This window comes from Lonchura striata, chromosome 2, assembly GCF_050655825.1.
Source record: "Lonchura striata isolate lonStrDom1 chromosome 2, ASM5065582v1, whole genome shotgun sequence".
Classification (NCBI taxonomy): Eukaryota; Metazoa; Chordata; class Aves; order Passeriformes; family Estrildidae; genus Lonchura; species Lonchura striata.
This window is the reverse complement of record NC_140704.1, coordinates 140,671,408-140,687,111: the sequence shown is the minus strand read 5'-3', so window position 1 is coordinate 140,687,111 and position 15,704 is coordinate 140,671,408. Positions and strand designations below refer to the sequence as shown.

General features: G+C 32.8%; 1 protein-coding gene across 6 annotated transcripts in view; it reads left to right on the top strand.

Moving 5' to 3' along the window:
* CSMD3 (CUB and Sushi multiple domains 3) overlaps window positions 1-15,704 on the top strand; it is a 578,243-nt gene that overhangs the window by 429,842 nt on the left and 132,697 nt on the right. For all 6 annotated transcript variants that reach the window (XM_085572460.1, XM_085572459.1, XM_085572458.1 and 3 more), the window contains one exon: window positions 10,379-10,495. In XM_085572460.1, coding sequence (XP_085428586.1) covers window positions 10,379-10,495 — 117 coding nt within the window. The remainder of the gene's footprint in view (window positions 1-10,378; window positions 10,496-15,704) is intronic.

Sequence of the window (15,704 nt, the reverse complement as noted above, 5' to 3'; positions counted from 1 at the left end):
CACATAATAGAAATTATTCTTAAACCAAATAAGCAATGAAATCTCATTTAGGTATGAAGAGTGCACAGATTAACAAATAATAGTAGGCTATATGTAGGCTATATGACCTTCAAAAAGGAAAAAAAATTCTCATTGGAAGGGATGATTATTTCTTGTGAAGAGATCTGTAAATCCTTACACATTTTTGATTCATGTTTTCAGATGCATCAATCTCTCAAATCTGCTATTGTAGCTAAAATGTGTTGAGCTTTGTTAATCTGTGATTTATTTTTACTTCTACACATCTGTCATATAATGCTCTTTTCCTCTTGCTATCTTAATATACTTGAAAAACTCTGAAATGGTCTTCCCCAGAAGACTGCCAATTTTCTTTTCTCTTCTTTTTTATTCATTTAGTATGTTGGCAGCTAAATTGTTTTAAAATCATTGTTCATTTTCCCTCAGAATTTCCTTAAATATCATGTCAAGTCTGCTGCAGGCAGTTGACTTGAAAAGCATGTTTAAACTCATATTTAGTTACTTTCTTTCAGCTGTGGAAACTGTACCACTGGTGTGCTCTTTCAAAGGAATGAAGCTGTGCCAAGGCATAGGCTGACTGCAGAGACCTATTCCACCACCACTGTTTATCATAAGTGAGAATGTTTCACTGAAAAGATCTTTATTCTAGCACAAAAGATGCTAGAAAATATTTTCTCTTATTTCATGGCTCCATTCTCAAAGCCTGCTACTTTAATTCCATTTTATTGGCAAAAGAAAACAAATCATTAAATGGAAAAACACAACATTGTTAAGTGGATGTTTATGCAGTGAGAGACTCCTGGAAAAATATCACATGGTATTCTACTGGTTTTATCAATTGGAGCAGTAAGAAACATGAACAAGAGGAGCTCCAGCTTCCATGGGAACAGCAAGACAGGGAGAACTCAGATCCCACCCCTTGTTCGAGAGGCAGGCAATGTAAGAAGTTTTCGTCATCTGCACACAGTTCCTTCATAACAAAAATATTAATGCATTGAACATCACTTGAGACTCTAGAAGACTATACCACACTAGAAATTAATGTAATCCACTGCCCTCTGTTGAAGAAAGCCTTATTTCAGGAAGCTATTTCCTGCAGTATTAGCAGAAAAATGAAGAATTAAAAATAATAGTCTGCAATTTAGCTATTTTAAATTCAAAATTTACTAACGCATCTGTTAAACAGTGATTTAAAATTTCCTCTCATTTAAGATTAATTTTAATCTGGTTATTTTTAGTTTTGTTTATTAACTATTAATATGTTAACAATACTTATTTGGTTACTTATTTGGTATCTGATTATGCTATGGAATATTTTGACATTTACATGCCACAGGCTTTGATAATAAATAATTCATGATGTGCAGCTCTACCCTGACATTTAAAAATTGAATCATTATATTGAATTAGATTTTGGGTTATAAAATTGGAAATCTGACTCTTCAAATCTCCTTTAATATTCTCTCTAGGGCTTTGAAAATTGAAATAGGAGCACATAATTTTTCATTTATGCTTGTTCTTTACTGGTCACCTAGAATGGACTTGAATTTAGTAAGATAGGGCAGAAACAGAAATTAATTGCAGTTAATTGCATTTGTTCAGAAAAATATAGGAAAAATAAACAAGAAATTTTTAAAACTGATAATATTTTGGATATATGAATAACAGCCAATATTATGAAAGAACTATCAAATGTGAATCCATTCTACAACACAAAAAAAGTAGGATTTTGATCTTCTACCACATCTCAAAAAAAATAATTTCACACTTTTCTTACACTTGGCTAAAATTAGTAAATTTAGTAAATTAATTTTAAGCAACATATGATTTTAGCACTTGAGAAAACTGTATGGAATTTTTGAAAACTCCGTGCATTCCAGTTCCTTAAGGAAAAACTGGATAGAACTGATATTTATAATTAATCATTAAATTGAGAGCAAACATTGTTTCTAAAGTTAGGATTCCCCTGAATATAGATGTGTATCTCATAATCAGCTGTATAAAATCTGCTTTTTGTATCTTCAGAAAACCATCTAGTTTTCTCTTAAAGATTTCAAGAAACAGAAACTGAATGTACAAAGTTATGTGGCTTATTTAGCTTTAGTGGTAACAGTTGATGAGCTGTTAAACAAATTTACATATAAATAATTTGATAGTGTGTTTAACTGCATTTTATGTATTTATATAAAATTTATATAACGTCAAAAGTATTGCTAAATTTTCTGCTGCTTCACTTTTTTTAAAAGAAAGAGGCACTTTCCTCTTGAAATGTACTTCTTAAAATGTATCTAACTGTGTTTCTCTGTTAATTATCTGCTATACAGATTCTTATGTCTTTGATTTTCTTCTTACAAGATATATTTTATTGATTATACATCTTTTAGAAAACTTCAAATATAGGTGTAGGTTCTCGGGGATTTTTTTTTTAGGAATTGCTGTTAGGTGTTCTCCCACTTTGTACTTTTTTTATTCATAATCTTTTTTCTTTATGAGTTCCCCTTCTAGAAAATACTAAATAACCCATCATGCCATAGCAATTGATTTGTGGGTTTAGCACTGCCAGCACCAAAAATATCAGAAGACTTCCTTGTAATCTGAGAATCAATTAATATGGATAGATCCATAACCAATTATAATAAATAATGTCTCTTGTCTACTTCAATATCCTGAACCCATTGTGACAGATATTTATATCTCTGTTTCTTCCAGGAATCATGCATAAATGTAATAACTTCCCAAAAGTATTTATGAGGATATCTAAGATTATTATACTAGAATTGCTGGCAATTATTTCTCTAATCTTTATCTAAATCTACCACATCTTCAAAAAGTGACTGGATGGCTCATGTTCTCATTCTTCTCCTTTGGAGACTAAACCCCCTCCTAGTGTTTCAAAACTTTGTGCTAATATGAAAGTAGAACTTTGTTTGTTTAAATGGCAAAAATTTGATATGATGTTCTTACTGAAATTTCACTGCTCTTAAATGGAACAAAAATGTTACTTTCTATGTCTACATTAAAGTCTAGCTTAGATATATCTTTTTCTACAGCAATGTTTCATTTAAACTCAAAATGTATCTTTTATCGTTTAAATTTTTCTTCAACAGTTGCTAGCTGCTTTTGATCTTGCCTTTCTACAATTGCTAATACTTTTTTAAAGTTGCTAGTTAGGATTTCTCTGGTTTTTCTTTTCCATTACTTTGTTTTGGGGGTATTGTTTGCTTTTAAATAATGCCATTATTTCCCCATTTTCTGTTAATGATTCAGGGCCTGCTTTTCTAAATTACCAGCTTCTTCTGGCCTGTTTTGATTAATTGCACTCAAATACTTTTACATATATTAGCTTCAGTTTCTCTCTCATTTTTTACATCAGTTTTGATTGCATAGTTAAATTCTGTTGTGAAGACTGAAGAGACTACAGTACGGAAATCTATATTCTTCATTATATTTTTTTCTTTCATGCTGCTTTTCAGCATTATGATGTTGCACTGTCTCTCTTTGTGTTCTTGGTGTCTTTTTAGTCCTAATGTATTTCTGCTTTTCAAGTAGCAACTAAAACATACATTTCTATATCAGATTGTCTTTTACATATTCATTGTATTATCAAAGCAGCTTTAGGTTCTTCATCAGCTTCACATTTACAGACTGATATCCACAATAAATATATCTGTAATTTAGAACTTTAGAATAAATATCTACCGTTTTTATATGTTACAATGTCCTTTGCATTAAAATTATTTTATAAGGTCATATATCAGTCACTGTATTAGTTTTCTTTTTACTTATAACCTCTACAAGCAATCATTGCCACTGAAAAATCTCATAATTGGACTACAAAGGATAAATAGAATGATATTGTATTACATAAGACTAGGAAAAAAACATTCAATGATTTAATATATGTGGAAGTTTGGACTAGTATACAGTTAATTTTCTTCACAGTAGCTAGTAGGACCTGGATTTTTGCTGGTTTGGTAATACCAGGGGATTTTCATTATTGCTGAGCAGTGCTTATAGAGAGTTAAAGCCTTTGATGCTCCTCATACCATCCCACCAGTGAACAGCCTGGAGAGACACAGGAACCTGGAAGGCAGCACAACTGGGACAGCTGATCCCAAATGGCCAAAGGGACATTCCCTACCTTATGGCATCACTGTTCAGCAATAATACAGGAGGAAGGTTGGCCTGGGGCCACTGATGAGTAACTAGCATGGTATTGGTTGATTGATGGTGAACAAATGTTTTCATCAGCATTACTTCTCTTTCATGGGTTGCATTCTTCTTTTATTTTCCTTTTCTTTACTATTTTCACTTTTACCCTTTCAATTCTCATTCCCCCACAAGGGGAAATGAGCAAGCAGGACTGTGTGGTATTTAGTTTACAGCTGGGGTTAAACCACAATAATATATTACATTTTATAAACATAAATCATGTTACTAAGTTATTTTTTTTTCTGAACCTACTTATTTAGATGAAATTATTAATACTACGTATCTTAGACTGCATTTTGATAAAGTGATGCATTAGATAAAAAGTCAGTATCCCATTACCAGCTCTTCAAGGCATTTTTTCCCTCCTTTTCCAGACTGTATACACAGTTGTTCTTAGTTTTGATTTTATTTGTAGCTATGTAATCAAATTTATCTCCATGACATAAAGCCATATTGTGCCATTCCTTTTTAAGTAGTGTTCCCCATTGATTCCATTGAGAACTGCTGCTTAAAAATGGATGGTGCAACATGACACTTAAATCTGCAAATACAATTAAATTATATTAGATCTTAGCTGTGAAATGCAGAGAAAAATGAAACCCCACAATTCCAATAAAGATTTGTAGGGAATGGGTATGTTTATTCGCAGCCTGGACACATGTGGGAACTCATTGCCCTTCAATGGACATGTGCACCTCTGAGAACTCCTGATCCTTTTTTATTACCCTGACTAATTTCCATATGCATAAAACTTCACAACAGGTTCATGCATATTCATTCTGCTGATTTCACATTACACTTACAGCAAGTTACACTTGTACTTCAGTTTTTGTCAGAAACTACAGAAGGAACTCCTGGATCACTCTGCCCTGTCTGTTTCAAGGTCCAAGGAGTCTTCCTTATCTCTTCTGTAACTGGGAAAACTTTGCTAGTGCTGTAGTTACTAGACTAAACAACATATTTCACTTATGTTAGCAAGCTCAAAGTGGTACATTTCACCTAAATCCAAATGGATTTCTACCCTGTTAAGTTTTCGCTCTGTCTCACCTGTAGGAGCTAGAAAGTAGGTGATCTAAAAGCAAGAGTAGGAATTAAAAACTTCAAGCTGCATTAAAAAAAAAAAAACCTTGATAACAAAAATATTAATTTTTAAAGGAAATTAAGAGATTTGAAACTGATTTTCATGCTTAGGTAGTCCATTCCTCACTTTTTTCTTACTAAACATTCACCTTGTGCATTATTTCTTTTGGTTAAACTGCAAAGGCCTGATGAAAAACATATAAGCAATAAGCACATGACTGGGGTTTTTAACACTGTATGGTTTAGCTGGAGGCACAGAAAATTTTACTTTATAGCAGTAGTTAGGCATAGATTACAAGAACCTATTGTTCTACTGGATTATTTTTCCCTCTGTGGTTTTCAACTACATTTCTTTTACAGCTACTGAAATCTGAGAAAAGATGTCACTCTGATGGTAATGCATTTTATATTGCATTCTCTATTTATTAATACACTGCCATAATTAGGTAGAAGGTAGTTCTATGACAAAGGTGAATGAATACTAATGATCAAGGTGGGTAATCTTCCAGATTAAATGCTTGCCCATTTATATACAGAATGGGTGATACTCTTATTTTTGTGATAGGGTTTGTCAAGGGCTACAGGGGATGCTATTTTACAAGGCAAGATACCATTAGGTTCAGCACACACAGGAATTTTTGCCATTGATGCTAAAAATGTTTCAAGGAAATAGTGAGCAAGGCATCAACACACTGATCTTTATCACATTCTTACCATAGTCAAGTTCCTTGCTCTCCCACTGGTGCTTCATTGCTGACCCTGGAAAGCAGGACAAGGGCAGCATACTACATAACATTTTGGTGAATAAACTAGAATAAGCTAGATCATAAATAACTACATAAGGGAATACAGTGTTTCAGAGTCTAAGCAAACATTATTAAAAAATAATGCAATACTATTGGAAAATCATATTAGAAAATATCAGTTACCTCTGGAAGGTTGTTTTGGGTTTTTGTTTTGTTTTGGTTTGGTTTGGTTTGGTTTGGTTTGGTTTTGTTTGGTTTTTTTTTTGTTTTGTTTTTTTTTTTGGTTTTTTTTTTTGTTGTTTGTTTTGTTTTAATTATTTTTTTCTGGTTGTTTGGTTGGGTTATTTTTTCTGCAAGATGTTTTACATTCCCAGGGGAATGGTTCTCAGCATTTGTTGCATTTTTTATTTTTTTGTTTTTAATTAATATTTGTGGGTGTGATGGGTTTGCTAGATTTTTATTATAGGTAGACAGAGCATAATAATTAGACTAGTTGATTTTCACAACTTAGAAGTATTTGACTTTCTATTAATAAGGAAACTAAATAAATCCTTGCACTATGAAACTGAAACAAAGACAGTGAGTTCTACTTAGCTGAATTAAGCATATGTGAAAGTCAATGGATAACATGGTAGTAGTGGAGCTTTTACGCTTTACACCTATCCAAACAACTTGATGCTAGCTGTTTTCTGGAGGAAAAAATATATGTTTGCATCAAGTTAATGTTTACAGTTCACTGTAACTATAGTTTCATGTCCACCTGTGATTTCTGAACATTAATCTTCAGTGTCGGTCAGGGTAAAATCTCTTCTTGAAACTTTTTGGAATTTTAAATTAAACATTTCCCAAAATGCAAGGAAGGAAATACAGTCAGGGAGCTCTCTACATTTACTAAAGTCTTCCTCCTCCCTGACATGTTCAGAATTGTCTTGGAGGACCATCCGGTTGCTATAAGAGTTAAATTATTCACTACCTAATGATTTACAATATTTAACGTTTTCTCAGCTTGTAAAGATCAACTGGATGCTTATGTCTTGAACCAGCTTCCCTTAATATTAGTTGTTTTTGAGATCCAGGATGTGAATTCTTGTGAAGACAAAGGAGTCATTACAGAAGCAGTTGGAAAACAAGGGACATAATAAGGGGAAAAGTAAACTCAGAAAGGGCTGAGTGAGAAAATCTAGAATGAGAAGACCAAGGAAAGAAATTCAGGGAAAGAAATACTTAACACAGGTATTAAATTCTTACTCTGGTATACGCAACATGGAGTTGCATATACAACTGTATGTTGCATATGCCAGAGTGACAAATAGTTCATGTGTAACTCCAGTCTGTAATGAGCGCATTGTAGCAAAGGCTGCAGACAACTCTTGTTGAAAGACCTGATACCTAAAAGATCCTCACTGGAAATCCTGCTTCAGACTTGTACTGTGTCTCTTCTCCCCTTGTGTGAAGAGATGTATGCCAGCTACTCTTGTGTGAACATATGTATCCCTGTTATAAATCCAATGCAGATGTAACTTTCGTGGGATTCAGTATGTGGGAAAAATGTTTAGATGTTTCAGACCAAGTGTCATGTAAATATCTTAATTATCAACTGTAAAAGATAATGGTATTTTCTTCACCCTTTAGAAACTTGGAAATTATTTTAACTATAGTTCAGTATTAGTGAGAGCTCTCAGATTTTTGAAGGTGCTAGATATTTTTTTCTTAATTTGCAAAAATTGTTTGGTTTAATGACTTTTAGAGATCTATAAGCATTTTCCAATGAAATTATTTTGTATTTTTTTTATCAGCTGTCATAATACTACCTTGCAAGTATCATGACATATTTTGTCTAGATCTGTAACATAGGTAAATATATTTTGCTGTGGTTTAAGTATACTAGTATAAGAACTGTTTTTTACAATTAAGATAATGCCTTTCCTAATTGCATAGCCTGTAAAAATAGAAAAGAAACAGGGTATATAAAAATCTTTCTTTTTCTTTATAGGTAAAGGTACACTATATGCTGGGGATTATATTTAGCTCTTTTATTTTAAGTACTGCTTTTGTGTACAAAGATTTCAAGTTTCATTAAAGGTGAAATTATGTTCCTTTTTGTGTCAATGCAATTGACTTCACTGGAATTGTTTTTTACTCTAAATTTGCACATTATTTATATCTGCTGATTAGGAAGGTGTAATAGTGATGTGAGCTCTAGAGTGTGTATTGGGGATTGTAGCTTAATTGTTCAACTCACACACAGTAAAGAGGAAATGGAGTTAGGAATGATTTTATTTGACAATCTTATTTCCCTTATTTTAATGCTTTTGTTGCTTATATTCTTCCATATTCATTTCTGTTTAACCCAAAATCTGGAATAGAAAATTTTGAGTGCTTAAAAGCTGGTAAGCAGATCTGTTTTTATCACGAATATTTGCCACATTTAAATAGTGAAGGTTTTTTACTTCATGTTTTTCCAGTATCTCATGGCGAATAAGTCTCTACAAATGAAGCTCAGCCAAGACACTCACTGCTTCTTGGAAAAAGTCACAGTAGTTCTATTATCTAAATATGTTTTCACAAGAGATCATGAATTTCTAATATTTCACATGGTGGGGGATTGAGGGAAGGCACTGAGGTTACTTTTAGCCACAGAGGGCAATATTCTGTGTACAAGTGGAAGTCAGTGCTTGCTCCATGTGTCAGGGTGTGTGCCCATGTGCTCGCTGTACTGCGCCTCACCGACGCCTCATCCTGATGTGGGTCCTGATGGATTTGCTTAGCTCCAGTATATCTGGAGCATGTGTGTGCATGTGCCACATCTGCCACATGCATACACATGTGCACAAGCAAGAGTCGAGGCCGTTCTGTTGATATATTTCAAATACCATGACTTTCACAACGATCCATTAAATCATTTCCAAATTGTAAACTGTAGCAATAGCTGCCATCTGCTCCTGTTTCAGGTGCACAGCCTGCCAAACTCTGAAGTTACACCATACTGAAAGGAATCCATGCTAATGCAAATTGCATAAACCTGGTCTCAAAGTGTTGGGGCCTTAACTTGCTAGAGTTTAAAGATGTGTTCTTTTCATGGTATACTCCACCAAATATTTTGTATGAATTAACTAAAAGTAGTGTTAAAATATGTAATTTGTAGCTATACTAATAAATATCTTGAATATAGTATGATGAGTACTGAGATAAAGTCTTCTGGAATAGTAGTAAGAAAACTACCTTTTTCTTATTTAATATAATTCATGAAGTATTAACGTTTTGAGATAATACAACAAAAAAAAAAACCCAGATGTGTTTAGCAAATGAAACATTGAGTACTACTTTATTTATAAATTCATGTCCTAACAGGAAATAAATTTGTTAAATAGATAAGTTAACACTAAACTCATTAAAAATGTTTTATAGTCCAAAGATAAAAATTATTCTAAAGAGATGCCATAGTCTTGAAAAGAGATTAGGGTTAAATCTAAATTAAAGCCCTAAATTACAAAGTCTCTGTGACAAGCAGATAATAGGAAACCACTAACATTGAATAATGTTTCACATATATGCACTTGTACATCTGATGAAAAAAAAAAAAGAAGAAATAACACTGTTTCTTGCTTGACATTTTTGAATAATGCCAAATACTAGGTTTTGTTATAAACCTTAGAAAAATACATTGTTGTGGTAAAAAGCATTTGTATCTATCTTCCATTTGATCAAGTATTATGGCTGTGGTAGCATAAACATGATGTTTCTGTAATAAATAAAAGTATGTGCTCATAACTTTTTGTATATAAAGTTATAAGTAATTGAGATATAAGTAAGTGGTACATCATGTTCAGTCAAGAAAACCTGACCTTCTTATATCAGTAGTTGTAGACATTGTTTTGTATGATGAGTGTATTGGCATGAGTAAGAATTTACTAGTGTGCAGAAGGGCTGTATAATCTATGCTCTTAACATAGTATAAGGCATCATAGGAATGAATAATAGTTTTGTATGCTGTAAATAATAGCATACTGCATATAAACCACATCATTACTTTTATTAAGATGGTTTATAAATTTTAAAGAAAAAAATAATTGATCTGGAAAACTGCAGAGTGCCATCAATTCTCATTTGATACATGAGAAAATTGCACATACTCGGTATGTCACAGGATGTACGCATTCAATCCAGTGTAGAAGTGTAATAAGATTTCCTGTAATATCATATACCAACATACAACAAATGCACCTGCCTGGGGACTCTGCATCGCTCTGCTTTGTGACACAATTTAAACTGATTTTTTAATTATATTAAATTTTTTTAAACCAATTATCTTCACTTTCTAGCACCCTGTGGAAGCCGATCAACAGGCTCTGAAGGGACTGTATTATCACCAAACTACCCCAAGAATTATAGTGTTGGTCACAACTGTATTTACTCTATCACTGTTCCTAAGGAATTTGGTAAGTAGATCTAGTCTCTTTCATATCTTTTTATTGCTTGGATGCTTTCAACAATTCTGGATTATTTGTATGATTGCTTTTACATAAAATTATTAATGTGAATAAGCTCTTTTAAGGTGATACTTCTATTAACACTTTTATCATTTTATAGTGCATTACTTTCTCAAAACATGTTTGCCTTTATCTTTTGAAATTAGTGTTCAGTATCTTTGTCTCACTGTGACAACTAGCATGTAACAGAATAATACCGTGTAGCTAACCAAATATATCAGTGGCACCACTTCAGGTTTCTTTTCACCCAGGGTCATGTGCCCATGCTCTAGAAAGTAAAGCATAGCTCCAGTAAGTCAATGTAAGCATGTTTATCTTAAATATTTGGTAGTGCTGCTCTTTTACCCCTTGGGTTCTCTGCATCATGAGGCAATGGCATAGTCATTATTGACAAATGAAATTAGAGCAGCAGGTGTCTGCTTGGGTTTTGTAGAATCTCTTATCCTCCATCAAAATTCCACTTCCATACTAACATTTTTTCTGTAGATTAGACAAATATATTATTGGTGTCTTCTGTCCCATACAAAGACAGTTTTACCTCCCTGGATTTATTAATTATTCTATCTCACTTTATTATTAAATGTCTGTGATAACAGCTGATGGGATTTTTGTCCACTTTGACTTCTTGGTAAGCAGTATGACACATATTGAATATCATTTAAGCTTTAAATATCCATGCTGTAGATTTTTGCTTGGGTAAGCAGGACTTCATGACAACCCCTAGCTCACTCTTCAATTTGTCAAATAACAGGTGCCTGGGGATGGGTATTTCTTTACCTTCCTTCATGTTGATTCTGCAAACATCTTAGCCAAATTAAAGACAGTGCTTTGGCTGCTGTGTGTCCATCTGCCATACTCCTGATATCTGAACTCCCTTAATATCCAATTAGTTTGTTCTTAAGTATAGTGTAGAGGTGTATAGAGTACTACAGAATAAATAGGTTTTTAAAAGTATTGTCTCCTAAGTCATGCCAATTTCTCCTTATTCCAAAAACATTAGAAAAAATTAAACAGATGTGCATAATTCTTGTTTTATTTCTAGCTATTATAAGTATGGACATTTGACACAGCTAATTGTTTCTAGATAAACTGTAAAGTTTATATCCTCCCATTTTCATCAAATCTAAAGTTAGTAATTTAATATCATTATACTGGTACTTCTTAATTTATGAAACAGATGTCAACATGTAAAGACTTAAAATTACTACAAAAAAAGATTCAAAATGTATAGTTTTGTGATTTCCAGAAATAAAGCCAGATTTCCCAAAACAGCACATGAAAATGGGGAAAAATCCCACTGCTCTGCATAGTTACTTCAAATAATTTGAGAAATACTGGTTTTCTTATGCAATAAACATTATTCCTTAATAACAGTATTAAGGAATTCTGTTTAACTGTTTCACAGTGATTAGACAAAAAAATTGCTGATGTAAAAAAAAAAAAAAAGCTTAAATATGCTTAATCTTAGTATACAAGGATTCATTGACATATTGTGGAATATAGATGTTATAGAACACCTAAATGTTTTGTCTTTCCTACCTTCAGATAGACCTTTACTTTTTTCTTGTATTTAAATAGTGTATTTTGACAATTAGTTCAGGTACCTGTAGAATATATCATGGATGATATTTGATCCACTTTTGTGAATGCAGGAAACAAAAGTGTGTTAAAAGAGAAAGGAATCTGGTAATAGCCACTCAAAATTAGGATGACATGACACATTGAAACAATACAAAACAGTTATTTCTGTTTTAGCTGGTTTTTTTTCCAGTGATACTCATACAATAATAAGAAGCAGAATTCCTTGCACCCAGAATGTCACATTTTAAAATATGAGTCTTTGTTTGAGTTGTACACTGGTGTGCAATTTTTTTTGTAAATTATTAATATAGATTTTTCCTGATCTGGGCTTTTTCTGTAATCTATCTTTAGTAAAATTATTGCAGTAAAAATCATTAAGAAAGGCAAGTAATTTTCACAATGGATTTAACTGAAGGTTTTTGCATTTGATGTAATTATTTATCTCAGTCTGAAATTTTACAGTAATGAGTATGTTTTATCTAATAGCTTTTACGTCTCTCTCATCAAAATTTATTTAAGTACAGTTTCAGAGAAGAATAGCCATAAAATTGCAATGCTGAGGTCTTTCAGATCAATTTTAGTAAGTATAATCTTTATTCCTGTAACCCTCTTATTTTGAGTCCTAATAGAGGATATTACATTAAGAGTATTCACTTGCAATTCTTGGTATGTAGGACTCACTCACTGACAAATGGTCACAAAAAAATCTGGCTTTTGTGGAAAAAGACACCAGATTTCATATTTAATTCACCTGGTAATATGCACCACATCATGTAGATTTGACAGAGATTACTCACAACAAAAAAGAGTCAAAATAACCTTTTTGAGAATGAAGGGGTGTGGGAAACCAGGACTCCTATGTGACTAACCAATATGATTGAGCAGAAGCTGTTTGTTGTTTACATTATGCACTTACAGAATCCACAACTACTGCACACGTTGATCATGCGTTTCTTGGTTGGTGCCTCTATCTTGCCCACGCATTCTGCACACACTCTTCAGAGTACGGGATTGATTACAGCCCAGGCGGCTCACAGCTCTCTGGTATCCAGTTCTTTCAGTCTTGATATTGTGTTTCTCAGCCTCTTCTTTCTTATTTTAGAGCAGTTTATGTCTCTGTAACCTTGATGCATGCCAGAGGGTTCTGATAAGAACTACAAGCGGTATGGCTGGCACACAATGTGGTCTAAGTTGCTCAGATACATAGCTACAAAGGGGTACTCCAGCAAAGCTGGTGACATATGATGTGATCTTCCTAAAGGAAGCAGCAACAAAACTGTCATCTTCTCTGTGGCTCCAGCTTTCATTGTGAAATACAGAAATCAAATATTTGCTGAATGGAAGCTCTTCAAGAAATATTTTTGGAATCCAATACAGTATATGAGAACTTAAAACAAAGAACAGTTAGGGAAAAAAAAAAAAAAGTGAAAACCTGGTCAAATAGAGACAAAACCCACAAACAATGTAATATCATATTCAGTGTGTAGACGGGAACTCATTGGCCTGGATTAGTTTTTGATGGACTGAAAAGAAAACCTATTTCATCTGCAGCTTCTCAAGTTCTCAAGTCAAAAATTCTGTGGAAAAATAATTCCAATGTGGATTTTTCCCAGTGTTTCATTATTCTGTCATGCAGAATCACAGTTGCGATATTTCATACCATGACAGGTTTAAGCTACAAGATAAATGATTCACAAAAGCACACAGTGTGCCACAGGCAAAATCCTCTGTAAACATGGAAGTCTCAGCTTCTTTGACACTCTCCCATTGGTATTTTAAAGTGATGTAATGATTGTTAATTGTTCAATCCTGAAATACAGCTTTGGTTGCAATTAAAATTCAGATATTTGAGACTTTATTTATTTTCCCTGATGGACATGACCTAATTTGTATGCTCTGCTCTGTATTATGGTGTCATCTATACTTCTTTTTAAATTACTATTTTTAACAGTAAAATAAATTTGATATCAGGTGGCCTCAGCAAATGGCTTTCCTTTTTGTTAGAGCAAAAGATAGATTGAACATATACGGTAAGGTATTTAAGTGTGGCTTTGAGCTATGCAATCAGAAAATAAATATATTTTCTCATTGCCATCAAAAATTACGCAATTTAAAGCAGAACTTTCTTTTCCTATCTTGAAGCTAAAATATTAATTGGGAAAATGTCTAGTTTCTATGGAAAAATTCACTTTACATCTACAGAAAAATATAATATTTTAAAAATTGCAAGAATTTTATTGATAAGACTGATATTTTGGGACAAGACTTAGAATTATGGCAATGAAGGTAGATCCAGTTTGTTTACTGTAAACAGGGAAATTTGATTCCACTATTCTCTTCAATTTCAAAATAACTGGCTTATATTCACAGACACATTTATGCCATTTTCAGCTTTTATTTATGTCTTGAATTTCTAGGAGACAGACCTGAGTTATTCCATAATTTTGTTGCTAATGCAACACAGGAAACAAAGAAGTAGAACAAAACATTTGAACTTTGGGATTACTGTTAATTATTATTATTAATAATATCCTTGAAAGAATATTTTTTTTACCAATTACTGGAAGATAAACCTACAGATTTTATTCTGGCAGTGAAAATACACACTGAGAGAACAATGGTGTTATCATATGTTGCCCTGCAACAGTCATGTTTTCTGTTAGACAGCTCACTGCATCTACAATTGTTAGACACCTTAACAGTTGTGTCACAGTAAAGTTATTTCAGTACTGTTTGACTTTATTACAAACTCAGTTTACATTTGGAAAGACAAAGATAGGCAAGGACAGATCATAAGGAGCAGAATGTGCCAAATGGCAAACTCACATCAAGAGGAAATGAGAACCAAATATTTATTTATTATAGTACTTAGCTGAATTACAGTAAAACAGCTATTTTAATAACTTGAATCCATCCTCACTGCTGTGTACATCTTAATATAATTTAAGAAATGTGGCAGATGCATATGGACTGACATTTTTAAAATGTGGAGGATTTAACTTTCCATCTTAAGTAAAAATGGATAGAAATGTCTGGCTAAATAGCTAGCATCAATATTTTTAAGAATAAATGAAACAATTATTGAATTAAGCAATACTTTGCTGAAAGGGAGATAGAAATGAAAGAATATTATCTTAAATATCAAAATGCCACCATAGGCAGGAATCTGATTCTGCTCCTACCCTCTTTTTATAAAAGCAACTACTTCAAATTCTGTGAGACTGCACTGTTCAAACAATGATTACTTGTCAACAAGACAGAGCAAAGCCACAAAGACTGGTCCAAATGCTTGAGTGTCCAACTGTATAAAGGTTCAAGACACTAACTTCAGAAGAAAGAGACAGTGATTCAGCTTGTACCCTGTATTTTGTGAAAAATTAAGTCAGCTCACCTTTCCTTCCCAAAAAGAAAATAACTTCAAATCAAAATGACTTCCAAGAAAAGGGACCATTTATTTATTTACCTTTTTTAATGTAACCATAATACTATTTTTAAAGAAAAAAGTTATCTATATTCTTGTATTTGTTCACAAAATTTTTTGCATAAAAACTGACTATCACAGGGCATTTCATATAAA